Source organism: Scyliorhinus torazame, chromosome 11 (genome assembly GCF_047496885.1).
Source record: "Scyliorhinus torazame isolate Kashiwa2021f chromosome 11, sScyTor2.1, whole genome shotgun sequence".
Lineage (NCBI taxonomy): Eukaryota > Metazoa > Chordata > Chondrichthyes > Carcharhiniformes > Scyliorhinidae > Scyliorhinus > Scyliorhinus torazame.
In genome coordinates, this window is record NC_092717.1 from 92,003,320 (window position 1) to 92,022,461 (window position 19,142).

General features: G+C 47.8%; 1 protein-coding gene across 1 annotated transcript in view; it reads left to right on the top strand.

Moving 5' to 3' along the window:
- Nucleotides 1-19,142, top strand: part of znf704 (zinc finger protein 704) — a 361,108-nt gene that overhangs the window by 220,639 nt on the left and 121,327 nt on the right. The window contains exon 3 of the mRNA XM_072467494.1: nucleotides 11,108-11,217. Coding sequence (XP_072323595.1) covers nucleotides 11,108-11,217 — 110 coding nt within the window. The remainder of the gene's footprint in view (nucleotides 1-11,107; nucleotides 11,218-19,142) is intronic.

Below are 19,142 nucleotides of genomic sequence, written 5' to 3' on the forward strand. Positions count from 1 at the left end.
GTCTTAAAACACAGACGATCTCTCGGTAGGTTCCATCTTCACCAGTACATCCCGAATACCATTTCTTATGATGATAACTAGAAACGGAGGACAGATTTTAACTGCTAAGAGGAGGTATAAAGCCCTGATAGTGACGTTGGGTCAGGAACCTGACATGATCTCGCCCTTTTCTGTATTTAACCAAAAGACAAGGCTAAAGCATTTGCAGCAACCTTCAGCCAAATGTGCCAAGTCGATAATCCATCTTGACCTCCTGAGGTCCCCAGCTTAGACCATAAAACATAGGAGCAGAATTCAGCCATATGGCCCATCACGTCTGCTCTGCCATTCAATCATGGCTGATATGTTTCTCATCCCCATTCTCCTGCCCTCTTCCCATAACCCCATATCCCTTTATTAATCCAGAACCTGGGCTGGATTCTCCGCAGCCCCATGCAGAAATCGCATTTGGCACGGGGACGGAGAATCAGCGTTTACGCCTGAATCGGGCCCGACGCCGCTCCCGCACGCGAATTACACGCGTGGCTGGGGGGCCATTACCAGAGGGACTCACGCGAGTCCGCGGCCGCCTTGGTGGGGGGCGAGGGGATCAAGCACCCGTTTGGGGGGGGGGGGGGCCTTATGGGCAGCCAGGACGGCAATCGGGCAGTTCATATGGAACAGCGCAGGGCAGATCGGTGGGACCTTGTTTGTTGGTCCAGGTCCGCCGGCTGAGTCCGCCATCGTGTTCGACGCGGCGTTTGAAGGCCGCCGCCGGCGTGCGCGGACTCGGAACCGGAAGTGCGGGGTCCCGTATCTGCAGCCAAAGCTGCGTGAATTACGACAGGTCCCTGCCAGCCCCCTCCAGGTAAGTAAATTGGTGTTTATTTTTTCTCGGAAAGTCTGGAGTGAAACGCCAACGTTTTTACGCCGGCATGGGGACATAGCCCCATTTTTGGAGAATCCAGTCCCCTATCTATCTCTGTCTTAAAGTCACTCCGAGATTTGGCCTCCACAGCCTTCTGAGGCAGAGAGTTTCACAGATTCACCATCTTCTGGCTGAAGAAATTCCTCCTCATTTCACTTTTAAAGGATCATCCCTTCAGTCCGAGGCTGTGGCCTCAGCTTCTAGTTTTTCCTACAAGTGGAAACATCCTCTCCACGTCCACTCTATCCAGGCCTCGCGGTATCCTGTAAGTTTCAATAAGGTCCCTCCTCATCCTTCTAAACTCCAACGAGTACAGACCCAGAGAACTCAACCGCTCCTCATATGACAAGCTCTTCATTCCAGGGATCATTCCTGTGAACCTCCTCTGGACCCGTTCCAACTCCAGCACACCTTTCCTTAGATATGGGGCCCAAAACTGCTCATAATATTCCAAATGGATCTGACCAGAGCCTGATAAAGCCTCAGGAGTACATCCCTGGTCTTGTATTCTAGCCCTCTCGGCATGAATGCTAACATTGCATCTGCCTTCCTAACTGCTGACTGAAGCTGCACGTTAACCTTAAGAGAATCTTGAACGAGGACTTGTTAGCCATTTGTGCTTCTGATTTCCTAAGCCTTTTCCCATTTAGAAAATAGTCTATGCCTCTATTCTTCCTACAAAGTGCACCTTTCCACATTGTATTCCATCTGCCACTTCTTTGCCCACTCTCCTAGCCTGCCCAATTCCCCCTGCTTCCTTAAAACTACCTGTCCCTCTGCATATCTTTGTATCATCTGCAAACTTAGCAACAGTGCCTTCAGTTCCTTCTTCCACATCGTTAATGTATATTGTGAAAAGTTGTGGTCCCAGCACCAACCCCTGAGGCACACCACTAGTCACCGGCTGCCATCCTTGAAAAAGACCCTTTTATCCCCACTCTCTGCCTTTTGCCAGTCAGCCAATTCTCTATCCATGCCAGTATTTTACCCATAACACCATGGGCTTTTAGGTACCAGTCTTCAGCCAATTTGATTCAATCCATATGATATCAAGAAATGGCTGAAGGCACTGAACACTGAAAGGGCTATGTGTCCTGACAATGTTCTGGCAATAGTACTGAATACTTATGATCCAGAACTAGCTTCACTGTCAACTAAGCTGCTCCAGTATAGCCAAAACACTGGCATCTCCTGTCAATGTAGAAAACTGCCCCGGTATGTCCTGTCCACAAAAAAGCAGAACAAATCCAGCCTGGCCAATTACTGCTCCATCAGTCTACTCTCAATCATCAGTGAAGTAATGGAAGGTGCATCAACAGTGCTATTAGGCAGTGCTTACTTAAGAATAACCTGCTCACTCTGTTTGAGTTTGCCAGGGTCACTCAGCTCCTGACCTCATTTCAGCCTTAGTTCAAACATAGACAAAAGAACTGAACTCAAGAGGTGAAGTGACTGCGCTTGACATCAAGGTAGCATTTGGCCGAATATGGCATCGAGGAGCCCTAGGTAAACTGGAGTCATTGGGAATCAGGGGGCAAATTCTCTGCTGTTTGGAGTCATTCCTAGCACAAAGGAAGATGGTTATGGTTGTTGGCGACAGTCATCTCAGTCCCAGGGTTCCTCAGACTAGTGACCTAGGCCCAACCACCTTCACCTGCTTTGTCGGTGACATTCTCTCCATCATAAGGTTAGAGGTTCGCTGATGGTTGCACAATGTTCATCATCATTTGCAATTCCTCAGTTACTAAAGCAGTCCATGTCTATATGCAGCAAAACCTGGACAACATGCAGGCTTAGGCTGATAAGTGGCAAGTTACATTCGCATCACAAGTGCCAGGCATTAACTATCTGCAACAAGAGAATCGAATCATCTCTCCTTGACATTCAATGGCATTACCATTGCTAAATCCCCCACTATCAACATTTTGTGGGGGTTACCATTGACCAGAAACTAAACTGGACTAGCCATCTGAATACTGTGGCTGGGAATTCTGTGGCGAGTAACTCACCTCCTGACTTTTCAAAGGTTTTTCACCTGAGGAAGGAGCAGCGCTCTGAAAGCTAGTGACATCGAAGCAAACCTGTTGGACTTTAACCTGGTATTGTAAGACTTCTTACCATCATCTACAAGACATAAGTCAGGATTGTGATGGAATATTCTCCCATTGCTTGGATGATTGCAGCTCCAACAAGTCAAGAAGCTTGACACCATCCAGAACAAAGCAGCCCGCTTGATTGGCGCTCCATCCACCACCTTCAACATTCACTCCCTCCACCATCAATGTACAGAGGCAACTGTGGACTAGGTGCACTGCAACAACTCACCAAGGCTCCTTCGACAGCACCTTCCAAACCTGTGACCTCTCACCTAGAACGACAAGGACCGGAGATGCATATGAACATCATCGTCTGCAAGTTCACTTCCAAACCACACACCATCCTGACTTTGGAACATACCACCATTTCACTGTCATTGGATCAAAATCTTAGAACTCGCTCCCTAATAGCACTTCTGGTGTACCAGCATCATATGGACTGCAGCAGCTCAAGAGGGCAGCTCACCACACCATCTCCAGGGTAGTTGGCTTGAACAGTAAATGCTGGCCTAGACAGCGATGCCCAAATCCCTTAAAATAATAAAAAAGATCTGGGTGAGTTTGCAGGAAAGTTCTGTGGATTATTGGGTAAGTAACATCAATATATAAATCTCCAATTAACCCACCATTCTGGTTTTAGCAACTAGTGCATTGGTTTCTCAAGTTGTATGGAACTCAGCAAGTATGAGAACAGTGCAGAGAATATGCATCTCTAGCTTGTTGAGGAGCAAGAGGAGCAGCAACATTAACACCAGGAGAATACCTGCAGCATCAGTTTGCCTTCCCCTCATCCACATGCGATTGAACAGGGAATAGACTCCAAGATCCAACCAAAGGGAGGGAGAGCCCTCACAGAAGGTCTGCAGTCAGAGGATCATCACTGGGATTTGCAATAAGGCCCTCTTCCCAGTGGACCATGTGAGCATACTTTTAAAGTATTCATCAAGGCACTTATCACAGGATGTTTAAACACCACCTATTGCCGCCCCCCCCCCCCCCCCCCCCTCTCCTGCAGTGGTTCTCTTTCAGTCTCTGGAGATCTGTGCTCTCTTCCGCTAGGAAAGAAACAGAATTGTGAGTGCGGAAAATGGTTTGGATGGAGAGGCGGGATGATAAAGTTTGTAGAGGGTGATTGTGAGGCATTGATGGGAAATAGCACTATGATGGGTGTATGAGTGTCAACTGTTCAGATGTGGATGTGAGGAGGAACGTGAAGAGAGGAGTGAGTGGAGATATTTATAGCCTGTATTAATGAATTAGATGAAGAGACATAGTATGTACCTAGGTTTTCAGGTGATACAAGCTAGGTGGAAAAGTAAGCTGTGGGGAGGACACAGAGAGGCTGCAAGACAGATATAGGATGCGAGCTGATTCACCTGGACCACACCCGGCAGCTCTGTGGTGCTGACAGCTCCAGCCAGAGTGCCCAGGCCTCACAGTGAGCCCCTCGCTCCCTGGGGCTCCCTCCCCCAACCCCAGCACTGGGGCAGGAGCTCCAATGCCCCTGGGCTGCATGCTCCTTCGATCGACAAAGCAGCCATTGCTGGGTTCCCATTTTTAAATAGATGTGCTAAAGGGTGCCCATGTGACCTCCACAGGGAAGCCGGTTAGATTCCGGGAGGCCGTTAGATAGGGCGTTCATCGTGTTAATGAGATGGAGATTGCCCTCAATTGGTGTCAATCGGTACCTCACCATGTCGGGGCGGGTCCGGAATCCGCCAATGTGAGCGGGCCAGTTAGACTGGAAACTGATCGGCGCCTAGCGTGGATCCTGATTTCAGCCTCTCCCGCGATCTAACTGGCTCGCATGGATCCGTTGTGCGCGTAATGTGGCTTTTAGATAGTGCACAATGACAGATTAAATGAGTGAGCAACAAGATAGCAGATGGATTATAATGCAGTCATTCACTTTTGACGTAAAAATAGAAAAGTTGAGCATTTTTGAAAAGTTGTGAAACTTGCAAATGTTGATGTTGAAAGAGACTTGTGTGCCCAGACAAGGAACACAGAACGTTAGCATGCAGGTGCAGCAACCAATTAGGAAGGCAAATGACATGTCAGCCTTTATTGTGAGGAGATTGGAGTACAAGGATAAAGAAGTGTTGCTACAGTTGTACAGGGTTGTGGTGAGACCACGTCTGATCGGCAAAGAAGTGGAGTTGAGGCCAAAATCGGATCAGCCATGATCTTATGAAATGGTGAAGGAGGCTCAAGAGGCCGCAAGGCCTATTACTGCTCCTCATTGTTGTGTTCAAAGCACAATATCTCTGCGAGTTGTTGGGCAGGAGGAGATAGGGAGGAGTGAGGGCATGGAGGCTTTTGTAAACAAAGATGAGCAGCAGAATTGTCCGTCGGCGGGACCCTGCAGTCCGCCCGCAGCGCACCCACGCCCGCTGGTTTCCCGACGGCTTGAGGTGGCCACAATGGGAAACCCAGTTGGCCGGCTGCGGGAATGGAGAATCCCGCTGCTGGAGGGGGCGTTCCACGCCGGAAAACGTGGCTGGCGGACCAGAGAATCCTGCCCGAGAATTTTGGAATTGAGGCAGTGCCAGACCAGAAACCAAAGTAAGTCAGTAAGCACAGGGTGACGGGATAGGAATTAGGATACAATGCTCTCTGCAATGCTCCTTAAAAACCATCTGTTTGACCAGAGCTTTTTGTCACTGGTTCTAATACCTCTTTCGATATCAGTGTTCAGTGTTCCCTCATACTGCTGAGAAAAACCTCAGGGCAGCATTTCTGCATTTTAAATATATAGATTTAAAACAATATATAAATTAAAATTGTTGAATGATATCATGTGTATACCATTAAGTTCACACATATGGACCTTCTAGCAGCATTTACTGAATTGTGATCGGCACAGAGAACTTAAACTGATGTTCTCCCTGGTCTCAGGTCAAGGGAAGTGCCACTCCAAATGAGATTCATTAACTGAGGAGGGTTTTTTTTCCAAGCCTGTATGATTCAGTACCGCAGCGGCAATGCTTTTATTGTGTGATTTGTAAGACTGCTGTAGTTTCTTTTTATTCCTTTGTACTCGAGATGCTGTCTCAGTCAATGTTCATGGCAGGGATTGAGCTTTTCTTATTTCGGTGATATCTTGCGGCTGTGCTTTTGTCCCTTTATGAAGGGTCCCAGTTTCTTTCCATTTATATTTCATTGTGGCTTGCTTCAAATCATTTTCCATTATTACAAAGCAATTTTCAGCATCTTTTTCTTCCCCAGGAAAGTAGTAAGTGCAATTGAGAAGGGGGGGGTGTTAACTGCTCACGATCCTGGGGCTGGATTCTCCGTTTCAGGGACTATGACCCCCCACGCCGTCGTAAAAACTGGCCTTTCACGCCAGAAACACTGGCGTGAAAAGGCCACATATTCACAGCCCTGCAGGGGGCTAGCAGGGACCTGTTGTGAATCTAGCAGCTTTAGCTGCAGATACGGGCCCCCACACTTCCGGGTCAGAGGCCGTGCATGCGCACAGCGGTGGCCTTCAGCGGCCGCGCCATGCTCCATGGCGGACTCAGACTGCGGAGCGGGACCTCCTAAATAGTGCCTCCGGAATCGGCCGCTCGCCTGACCCGAACCGCCCGCCCAAAAGTAGCCTGGTCCGGTATGAGGCCCTCCCCCCCATCCTCCGATCGGCCCACCCCCGACCATTGCGGCCGTGGTCTGAGTCCGCAGCCGCCACACTAGTATCCCGGCCAGCAGGACCACATTAGATCCACGCCGTCGGGACTTAGGCCGGTCGGAGGCAGAGAGTAACAGGGCGGGCCTTTGGCAATGGCTGCAGGTGGTGATACGCGGCGTGGCGTACTTCCCGGGTACGCCCCTTTTCGGGGCCCGGAGAATCGAGGAACCGCCGCCGGTCCTGATTCCATGCGTGAAAGTGGATTCGCCGCACCGGTGCCGGACACGATTTTGGGGTCAGGGTGCAGAGATCCAGCCTCTGAACTCCCACAGCTCCAAACCAGGTGTAGGGGTATGGTCATGGAAAGTCCATCTGTTTGATATTTCCATCTTCCTCATTGGGAAGCAGCTGACTGTCAACTGGAGCCTCCAGACAAAATTGCAGCTGACACTGTGTTCATTGAGCAAAGTGTTGGCGATATAACAATAGAATGAATAAGGAGCAAAGAAGCACGTTAAACACTGTGTTTGAGCGTTTTGGATAACATTTCTTGTACTATTGCAGGCTAAAACTAATGGTAAACAACTAAGTATGCAAATTAATTAGTGTATTGTTGCTCAATGGCAATTGGTCAGATATTGTCATTTGTGCTGTGCGGTTACGAAGGACTATCGCCCCTGAAAGGGTGGGCTGCCAAGCAATCTAAATGATTCCACGTCTCAAGGGCTTAAATAATGACATTAAGATAAAAATGTTGTGCTTGTTTTCTTTGGGAAAGGGGCCACTCAAAAGGTGATTTTGAAGGAAGTTCGCAGAATAATTTCAGGCAAGTTATTCACCATAATAATGGTTCAAATAACAGGGAACATAACGTTTGAAATTAGAAACTGGGGAATAATAAGGGAAGTCTGTGGAACCTTGAAACCTAAAGGGAAGTCTGTTCAAGCAAAGTATCAATGGGTTTACAAAATAATTAGATGCGTCTCTGGAGAAAGAGGGATTTGAAAATATGGTAAGAAGACAGGTAGTCGAGTCATCATTTGAAAAAGAGACCGCTGCTTTGGACTCAGTAGACTTTCACTTCTCTCTCAAATTCCTGGAGGAGTGTTTAGTATCTATGCTTTAAAATATAAACGTAGATGAGTCAATATATAAATTCCTGGTTCTGCAGTTTGGCAGTTTTTTAAAATCAGTTTTTTAGCTGTGTACTGATGAACATGACTGTATGTTGAAATGCCGCAATTGCAAAGTTCAGTTGAGTACTGCCATAATAACATACCATGAGCCTGGAGTTTCCACATGAGTTCTTCACCTGCTGTAACTTCGATTGAAGATCAGCGGTTACTTGTGTGAGGGGACAAAGATCTTGCTCTGTATATTTTTGTTATAAAATAGACATAGATATCCTCATGACTATTTCAAAAAAATTTTAAACTGGACAAAAACCTTTTAAAATGGCTGAAATTATGTCTATTGTGACCTTCGAAGAAAAGGAGCTACCATGACAGTATTGAAGAAACTTGCATGTTGTTATCTCTGAAGAGACACTCAGCCTCTCTGTGGGCTTCAAAGACCAAATTCAAAGCGAGCTATACAAAGGGCATTTGCATTTCATTTTTAAAAAATTTAGAGTACCCAATTAATTTTTTCCAATTAAGGGGCAATTTTAGTGGGTGGTCAATCCACCTACCCTGCACATCTTTGGGTTGTTGGGGCGAAACCCACGCAAACTCAGGGAGAATGTGCAAACTCGACATGGACAGTGACCCATAGCCAGAATCAAACCTGGGACCTCGGCGCCGTGAGGCAGCAATGCTAACCACTGTGCCATCGTGCTGCCCTCCATCTGCATTTCATAACCCAGGTTGACCAGCGAGAGTCTATTCATCTTCTAGAACAAAGGGCCCCATAACCTTCCTTTCAATTCTTAATGGTTGAGACATTTAACCATCTCGGGGACCCAGATGAGGAATATGCATCCCTTGTCAAAATCAATGTGGAGAGGTGGTAATCATGTGACATGGACCTCTAGCTTGTGGAACGTTATACTGCAAACTCGGTCTGTGATTTCACCATTTAACTAGTTGCACCACAGAAGAGGGGCTCTGCCCAGATTGAATACCTGGCCCCAGCTATGCTGTTTCTACCGGATTTTCTGCACCATCACTTACAAGACTGATTCACCTGCGCATGCCTACCTCATTGTGCCGACCTCCGTGAAGGAATACCTCACTGGACTTTGAATCTGGACCCTAGATCCAAGTGAAAAAATATTTATTTTCTTTGCACTACATGTAAATCTTTATTTTTCTCTTTCCCTCTTTTACTGTTTGAGTGTAAAGGAGGCAACATTGCTACCCTACTCCTGTATTTGAGTGTGTACAAATAAACTAACCATTTGAGTTCATACTATCTCGAGTTTACTGAGGGATTATTAATGGAAATTTGAATCTCACCAAACTGAGGGGTTGGGAAATACACCACCGCTTATAAAGGGGGAACAAATAAAAAAATCTTTCTGTTTTCGGATGGGTGGTGAATGCGGTTTAAATTAACCCCTCTCCTGTCCATAGCCCTTGGAAACAACATTAATTGTAAAAGAAAACAATTGGTAACACCATTTCCTCATGGCAATGGCTGGTGGACAGTGTTATATTATGATTTTGTAATATATATGTTACTCTTTTTTGTGTAGCCGAGTTGTTGAAATATAGTAGTCTTCTAGTGATGATAAAATAATTTAATGAGTAATATTAAATAAACTAGTGAGTTCTTTTACTTCGATACTGAACTAGTAAACAAACAAATAATTATAAACTATTAAATAAAATAATGCTACATACTAAGATCTATAACTTCTCTCTAGCTGTTTCCCTTCTGTACTCTCCACATGCCTAACACACTCTCCTCTAGGAGAGCAGGAAAACCTTTTTATAGGTCTCGGTAGTGTGGCCATTTAGTGATCATTTGCCTGTACTTGCTTAACATTACTTGATCATGTATTACTACACAGAGAGATCACTACAGACAGGATAACCAAGCAGAAATTCGAGCCAACACAGTAAAAGCAGCTGGGTTCACCTTACAATGACTTATATGAACTGCAGATTCAGTGGGGAGCAGAAGGAGCAAACATTAAAGACGTTTTCCGTAAGAAAAGGAGGATAAGTAACAGAATCATGGGTCCAGGGATACACTTTGTCCCTTCTGTAGAGTACTTGGTATTGATAAAGACTTCCTTAGCATAGGAATGATGTGTAACATGGGCAGACTTAATATAATCAAACCTAGGTACATTGAAGAAAAACTATAAATATTGTATTGAATAATCACTACTTCAGTAAAATTCCATTTAAGTGGGATTGTCAAAAAACGGACTATAGTACAGTCAGCGAAATTGTTCCTGTAATTTGCTCAGTGCAAAATATTAAGAGTAAATCTTCATCTTCAGCCCTTCCAGTGAATAGCTTTGCAAAAGGGGACGATATGTCAAGAATTTGTGCACATGTTTACTCTCAATTTTTAAATGAATGGACACAACATCGAAATGTGTGCTTCCAGAGTGCAAAGCATTGTAATGGGAGCGCTAAAGACAAAAATCATTGTTTTCCAAATTCTGTGCATCTCCCCTCCCAATAGATACCTAATATCCTTCCTCTACAATGTATTCCAAAAGCATCCAGCCTCAGCTTCTATAGGGGTGAACATTCACAAGGTAAGGGGACAGGGTTTCCTATTTGTCTGCCGGAAGAGCTACAGAAGCTACAGGAAAATAATGTAAACTCCTGTGGTCATTCATATCCAGTGCATTTTAATCAGAATCCAGCTCTTAAACCATGTAGAAATCACAATTGGACATTAGCATTATTACATTTTTTACATCTTATGATTTATTGGGCCAACTTTGCTGGAGTGGGGCATCTCGGGGGTTATATGAGATCCTCATGGTTGGCAGGACCAAACGTGTATCTCCTTAATCAATGTGATTTAACAATTGTAAAAAGGACTGAGATATGATGGAGGAGGGTGAATTTGAGTCAAATCAGGTACAGAAAAAGAGAGAAAGATTGGTAGAAGAGTGAAAGAAAAGGGACAGAATAAAAAAGTAAGAAAAATGTAAAATATTTAAGTTTTTTAAATCCCTAACAACCATTTACTACATGCAGGAATGGGACTTAACGGCGTAAATTGTTCGCTTTCTGGGATTGGCACTGAAAGGGCACTTAATCCCGAGTCCTGACTTTCTGTTTTATGTTTATTAAGTGATTAATATGCAGATTCATCAGCAACTTAAAGGGTGATGTGCCCTCTGCACAAGGCAAACAACAGAGTGGGTGACACAAGTTGACCAGCAAATTCTGACAATATTTCCACAAGTGCCACAGCATTTTTAAAATCCTTTTCTACACTGCACGTTTTGCTCTCTCAGACATTCAAGCTGGAAGTAATTGCGAATTCTATTCTTTGTTGATGCAGGAAGTTCTCAGAGGAAGGGGAGATGGACAAAGTAACAGCAGCTATGGTCCTGACTAGCCTATCCACCAGTCCACTGGTCCGCAGCCCTCCCTCTACAGTCCGTGTAGCAGGTAAGTTGTTATGTTTGATGACGCAAATTCATTTACCATAGGACCACTTCACTAAAACCAGAACAAATTTGTGAGTTCTAACTTCATTTCGGAAATAGCAGTTTTTGCATTGCACGCAAGATTTAAAGAGATATGGGATGAATTTTGACAGGCTCTGGTTCCTGTGTAGATCAAAGAATTGGGCATGGATGGCAAAGACTTGAAAAGCCCTCAATTTTCCAGTGATTAATATTATTGAACAGGAAATTTGGTGCTGTCCCATGCCTGAGTGTCTGGATAGCTTCTCCTTTCATTAAGTGAGATTTTTGGAGGACGTGATGTTGAATGTGCAGTATAATACCTAATTGTACATCAGAAGCTAGCTTTCCCACCTTGTGTGCACTAACTCTAAGAGTTAGCTACTGAACCCCATTTTCTGGACATTCCCTGTTTTTATGTCTGTGGAGTGTGACTGATGTTGCTAAAGCTGCATGTGTTGCTCGTTCCTCGTTGCTCTGAGGGAGCGGTGTGAGCTTTCTTTTGGAACCATTGTTTTCCAAATCCGATTGAGCTCCCACAATTTTGACATCCAGGAAGAGGGGAATTTGCATTGCGTGGAGCAGGGTGCAATGGGAGAATCGTGCGAGAGCCTCAAATCGGGCTCTGTGTCGGGCTGATCGCGAGTCACCCGACTTGCTCCACCCGGCACAATCTGGATCTCGCCCTCCTGCGAACAGCCGAGTGTGGCCTCGCTGGGGAGAAACATCCCTAAGGCCAAAGAAAATGGCGAAGTGCCATTAAATAGCCGGGTGATTCTTGGCACTGCAGACGCTGAGAAACTCCGCCAAACGCGTCCAAAGGCGGACTTAAAATTCTGTCTGCTGAATCGTGCCTGTGGTTTCATTCAGGCAAGTCGTTAATATTCTGCCACATTCCTGACTTGTGCCTTGTAGATGGTGAGAGATATTGAAGGATTAACAAGCAAGCCACTCATTGCCTCTGCCAGGTTCTGTATGTATATTTGTCATTCCACGCCTGGGTGTTGTCTAGGGGCTGCTGTAACTGGTGTGGGCTGCTCTGGTATTGGGGGAGCTGTGAATGGGCCTACAAATGGTTCAGTGAAAAAGCTGACCGGTGCAGAGGAAGAAGAAAAGTTGGAGGAAGAGCACAAGGAGATCAGGATTATATGCCATCACTGGTGAGGTTGAGCTTCTATTCCTGATGCCTGGTACCCCTTCCAAGACCTAACCAAGAGGATTTGCATGAGAAGGTTGTTACCAGAGAGGCCCGAGGCAGGGTTTGTCTCCTTGCCAGACCCTACTGCAATTAGCTTGCATCAGTTGGAAGACTTGGACAGTGCCTGCAAAAGTGGGAATAACCTTGAACTTTTTTACCATTGGTTCGTCATAGGCTGCAAAATATGACCAGAAACAGCCATTTTACAGTTCATAGCTGCATCCGTCAGGCTACTGTTGCCATGTTTAGCAAAGCTGCTCAGTTTGTCAATTTTGGAATGTGCACCTGGCAACAAAAAGACAGTGCTCATAATTGTTACCATGTAACTGGCTTTCCTGAGGCGAATGGCTGATCATCTGGGCCCCATCAAGTCAGTACAAGTAAATATTTGAAATGTTGCAATTTCCATTTATCGAATGTGCAACTGGTACATGCCCAACAACACTCACTGTGATGGCAGCTGCTGCTTTGGCAATCCACCCTGTCAGCTCCGTGCCACCCGAGTGCTTGGGTGAATAAACAGATTTACATTTATGGAGTGTCTTCACAACCTCAGAATATCCCAAAATGTTTTACAGTCAGTTAAATACCTTTGAAGTATAGCAACTGTTGTAATGTAGGAAACATTATTTGTGCACAATAATGTTCAACAAATAACATTCAAATGATGAGAAATTGGACAAAGAAAACCATGGGCGGGATTCTCCGTTGACCGATACTGAAATCGTGAAACTCGATTGGGCGAGAATCAGTTCTGACGCCGAAATCGTGGCGGGAGCCGATTTGACGCCAAATCGTGATTCTCCGTCACCTTGACAGAGTGTCGCCAATGCGTTCCGGAACGCACGTACAGTAAACACTATTTGCATATCATAAGCGGGTCCGCCCGGTATTCTCCGGGGCCTTCGAGATGCTCTTTCTCCAATGGGCCGAGTTCTCAATGGCGCGGTTCACGTGTGCTTTTAAAAATCATGAAACCGGCGTAGTGGCTGCTGAGGGAGAGAGGGGATATGGAAAGTGTCCAACATCGCCTTAGTTTTTGTCATGATATTCAAACACACACATCATGATGGACACACTAACAGGCAAATCAGAGTACACAACACCACAACCAATCACAGACAAGAACACCAACCACATAAAAAGCACGAGCACGACACCTGGAGGTCAGTAGGTCTGGGGAGAAGGAAGCATGAAAGAGCTGTTGAAACACCACAAGCAGGGAGCCCCCCACGTGCAGAGTGCAAAGACCAAGTTGTAAATAGTGAGTTTAAATAAACAAGTGTTGTACCATATGCAACTGTGTTGGCTCTTCTGTGTGTTAGAACACCCAACACCACATGGTACAGGAGTGGATCGATACCTGCCTACTAACCTGCCATTCTGGACATGGACCACACCGGCAAACCGCAGCCGATGCAAGTCACGGGGAACCTAGGCACCAACTGGAAGCTCTACAGGCAGCGATTTGACCTGTACATCCGTGCCACCGAAAAACAGAATGTCTCGGATGATTCGAAGATTGCAATGCTCCTCTTCTACGCAGGCCCCCACCCAAATGATGTCTTTAATTCACTGGTGTTCGAGGAAGGCGAAAACCAGGCCAAATATGACACGGTCATCCTCAAAATGGACCAGCACTTTCAAACTGAAGTAAACGAAACTTTCGAAAGATACATCTTTCAGCAACGCCTGCAAGGTAAGGAGGAGCTTTTTCAACCCTTTTTGACGCACCTCCGGATTCTAGCGCAGTCCTGCGGTTACGGCACCACCACAGAGTCCATGATCAGGGACCAGATTGTTTTTGGCGTTGCCTCCAGTGGCCTACGCCAGCAGCTTCTTAAAATAAAGAGCCTCACCTTAGCGTCTGCTGTGGAAGCCTGTGTCCTCCATGAAAATGCGACCTGCCGTTTTGCCCGATTCCAGGCGTCCGAGTTGGCACGGAGGGGGTCCCCAGCCGTCGAATCGGCAAGCCAGGCCGCCCACGACGTTGAACGCATCCAGGCCGTCGATTTCTTCCCGCCCCACGGCCCGGACGACAGCGGCCGCTTCCCGCGCTTTTCGCGGTCTCCCGCGCAGGTGCGCGCCAAGAATAACGGCCACAACGAGGGACGCACTGCGCAGGCGCGCCCACCGCAAGATCGCACTGCGCATGCGCAGTGGCGCAACGAACGCCGTGACGTCATGACGTGCAGCAAGTGTGGAGGTCTACACTTAAAAGGGCAATGTCCTGCAAAATACCAACAGTGCAACAGATGTGCCATGATAGGCCACTACGCAGCCCGCTGTCGTGCGGCTCAACCCATGGATCCGGCGCATCCTCGACAACCTCGCACACGAGTCAGGACCGTCCAGCCCACGCATCAAGACTTCCAGTTAAGTGATGCAGATGACCAGGATGACTTCAGAGTTGCCGTCATTGATGTCAACAAGGTCAATGCCATCAATCCAGACGATGAGTGGTGTGCCACCCTGACGGTCAACCGATCGCGCGTCGCCTTCCGTCTGGACACCGGCGCATCCGCCAACCTGATTGCTTACTCTGCAGTCCAGGCCATGAAGGTCAAACCACTCATCACACCATCCCGGCTTAAGATGGTTGACTATAACGGGAACGTTATCCCGTCCGTAGGATCTTGCCAGCTACAGGTGACTCACAAGGGGTACACGGCCACACTCCCCTTCGAAGTTGTGGGCTCATCAAAGGACTCGTTACTGGGCGCACAAGCGTGTAAGGTCCTTCACCTGGTACAGCGCATCATGTCTCTCTCTCCAGATGAGATATCCGACTTCCCGGATGCTGAGTTCCACGCGAATCTCCATTCCCTCCTCGCTCACAACCAGGAGGTTTTTGAAGGCATGGGGACATTGCCACACACGTACAAGATTCGACTCAGACCGGACGCCATCCCTGTCGTTCACGCACCTCGCAGGGTTCCTGCGCCTCTCAAAGACCGCCTCAAGGCACAACTGCAGATTCTTCAGGACCAAGGGGTCCTATCCAAGGTCACGGAGCCCACGCCATGGGTCAGCTCCATGGTCTGTGTAAAGAAGCCCTCTGGCGAGCTCCGTATATGTATAGATCCAAAAGATCTGAACAACAACATCATGCGGGAACACTATCCCATCCCAAAACGAGAAGACCTCACCAGCGAGATGGCGCGAGCCAACATATTCACTAAATTGGATGCGTCCAAAGGATTCTGGCAGATCCAACTGGACCCGGCCAGCCGAAGACTATGCACATTCAACACCCCTTTTGGCAGATTCTGCTACAACCGGATGCCATTCGGCATCATTTCGGCATCTGAAGTATTCCACCGCATTATGGAGCAGATGATGGAAGGCATCGAAGGGGTACGTGTATATGTGGACGATATCATCATTTGGTCCACCACTCCGCAGGAACACATGCATCGTCTTCGACGTGTCTTCACCCGCATACGGCAAAATGGCCTGCGTCTCAACCGTGCGAAGTGTGCTTTCGGCCAGACGGAGCTGAAATTCCTCGGGGACCACATCTCAAGGTCCGGGGTCCGTCCCGATGCAGACAAGGTTAGCGCCATCACAGCCATGCCACGACCGGCTGACAAGAAGGCTGTCTTAAGATTCCTGGGCATGGTCAACTTCCTTGGGAAGTTCATTCCCAACCTGGCTTCTCATACAACAAACATGCGCCATCTCGTAAAAAAATCGACGGAATTCAACTGGCACCAGTCGCATCAGCAGGAATGGGAGGAGCTCAAGCACAAACTGGTCACGGCACCAGTGCTGGCCTTCTTTGACGCGACTCGCCCTACAAAGATCTCAACAGACGCCAGCCAATCTGGTATTGGAGCGGTACTCCTGCAAAAAGACAGCACGTCATCATGGGCCCCGGTTGCGTATGCCTCACGAGCCATGACCCCTACCGAACAGCGCTACGCGCAAATCGAAAAAGAATGCCTGGGCTTGTTAACTGGACTGGACAAGTTCCACGACTATGTGTATGGCCTGCCACGATTCACGGTCGAAACTGACCACCGCCCCCTGGTCAACATCATTAACAAAGACCTGAACGACATGACTCCTCGCCTCCAGCGCATCTTACTCAAACTCAGGAGGTACGATTTTGAACTGATCTACACTCCGGGGAAGGAACTCATAGTGGCGGACACTCTTTCCCGAGCAGTGAGCACACCACCAGATGCGGAGGGGTTCGTGCGTCAAATTGAGGCACACGTGACTCTGACAGCAGCAAATATGCCAGCTGATGATCCTTGTCTGGCCCACATACGCGCAGAGACGGCGACTGACCCTCTGCTGCAGCGAGTGATGCGCCACATGACGGAAGGGTGGCTAAAAGGGCAGTGCCCCCAGTTTTACAATGTGCGAGATGATCTCACCAATATAGACGGGGTCCTTATGAAATCGCATAGGATCGTCATTCCACACAGTGTGCGCCAGATGATTCTTCGTCAACTACACGAAGGCCACTTGGGTGTCGAAAAATGCAGACGAAGGGCCCGGGCGGCGGTATATTGGCCGGGTATTAATGAAGACATAGCCAACATGGTGCTCAACTGCACAACCTGTCAGAGGTTTCAGCCAGCGCAACCTCCGGAAACACTTCTACCACACGAGATGGTGACGTCCCCCTGGGCGAAGGTGGGTGTTGACCTATTTCACGCGCTCGGCAGAGATTACATTGTTATTATAGACTACTTCTCAAACTACCCGGAAGTCATGCCTCTCCATGATCTGACGTCGTCCGCAGTCATTGGGGCCTGCAAGGAAACGTTTGCTCGCCATGGCATTCCAAGGACTGTCATGTCAGACAATGGACCTTGTTTTGCCAGCCGTGAATGGTCGTCCTTTGCCGCAGCATATGGTTTCACTCATGTGACATCCAGCCCTCTGCATCCACAATCGAACGGGAAGGCTGAAAAGGGTGTCCACATCGCAAAGCGGCTCCTGTGCAAGGCGGCTGATGCCGGATCGGACTTTAACCTTGCCTTGCTGGCCTATCGATCGGCCCCGTTATCCACGGGCCTCTCGCCAGCGCAGCTACTAATGGGTCGCTCCCTCAGGACGACGGTACCTTCCGTCCTGGCACCGACAACAGACCATGAGGCGGTTCTTCGGGACATGCAACTGCAGCGTGATCGCCAGAAAGGTCGGTACGACACACGAGCGACGGACCTGCCCCCCCTGTCCTCCGGAGACAAAGTACGCGTCCATCAACCGTATGGTGGCTGGTCAGCACCGGCCGAAGTCCTCCGACAAGTGGCTCCCCGCTCGTTCCTGGTTCGCATGCCGGATGGTTCCGTGCGTCGCCGCAATCGGCGCGCCCTTCGCCGACTTCCACGTTCACAGCCACACAACACGCCAGATCCTCAACAGGCTTCCGAGGATGACTTTGTGGAGCTGCCGCACATCACGCCCTTTCCATCGCCACCCATGGCCATGCCTGCACAGCAGCCGGTGGTTCTTGATCCACCCTTAAGGCGGTCAACCCGAATTCGTCGCAAACCCATTAGAATGGACTTATAATACAGTTCATATGTTTAATAAGTTGGACAATTTTACATGATAACCTGTTGTTGTTTATCGTTCCAGATGTCGTCTGACTGGACAACTGTTCAAAATTTTTTTTCTTCTTCTCTCGTTCGCATTTCTGTTATGTTATGGTACAACTGGATTCATGTGACGCACTCGACATCGCCCCATGTACATAGTTCCGTCATAGACACATGCTGCACACGACACACACACACTCTTAGATGCACTCACGTCACGATCATATTTATTACCACGTAGGCACATATCTTTGTAAAAAGGGGGGATGTCATGATATTCAAACACACACATCATGATGGACACACTAACAGGCAAATCAGAGTACACAACACCACAACCAATCACAGACAAGAACACCAACCACATAAAAAGCACGAGCACGACACCTGGAGGTCAGTAGGTCTGGGGAGAAGGAAGCATGAAAGAGCTGTTGAAACACCACAAGCAGGGAGCCCCCCACGTGCAGAGTGCAAAGACCAAGTTGTAAATAGTGAGTTTAAATAAACAAGTGTTGTACCATATGCAACTGTGTTGGCTCTTCTGTGTGTTAGAACACCCAACACCACAGTTTTCTGACAGTTGTGTGCCACTCACCAGGAAGCTTCTGCCAGGGCCAGGGGGAGTAGCGGGGATGGCCAGGAGGTGGACTGTGGTTTTGGGGTGGAGGGACACGGAACATCTTTGCCGCAGCTGGCAACGCAGCCATGCAGCTGTGCATGCCGCTAACTGCCCACTGTGAACTTAGTGCACGGGTCGTAAAGGTGTCGTTCGTGGTGTCCCCCGTCCCCCCGCCTGAAAAATTCCTCCTCATGTCTGTTTTAAAGAATCATCCCTTTAGTCTGAGATTGTGTCCTCTGGTTCTAATTTTTCCTACAAATGGAAACATCCTCTCCATGTCCACTCCATCCAGGTCTTATAGTATCCTGTAAGTTTCAATAAGATCCCCCCTCATCCTTCTAATTCAAACGAGTACAGACCTAGAGTCCACAACCGTTCCTCATACATTAAGCTCTTTATTCCAGGGATCATTCTTGTGAACCTCCTCTGGACCCTTTCCAAGGCCAGCACATCCTTCCTTAGATACGGGGCCCAAAACTGCTCACAATACTCCAAATGGAGTCTGACCAAAACTGCTCACAATACTTCAAATG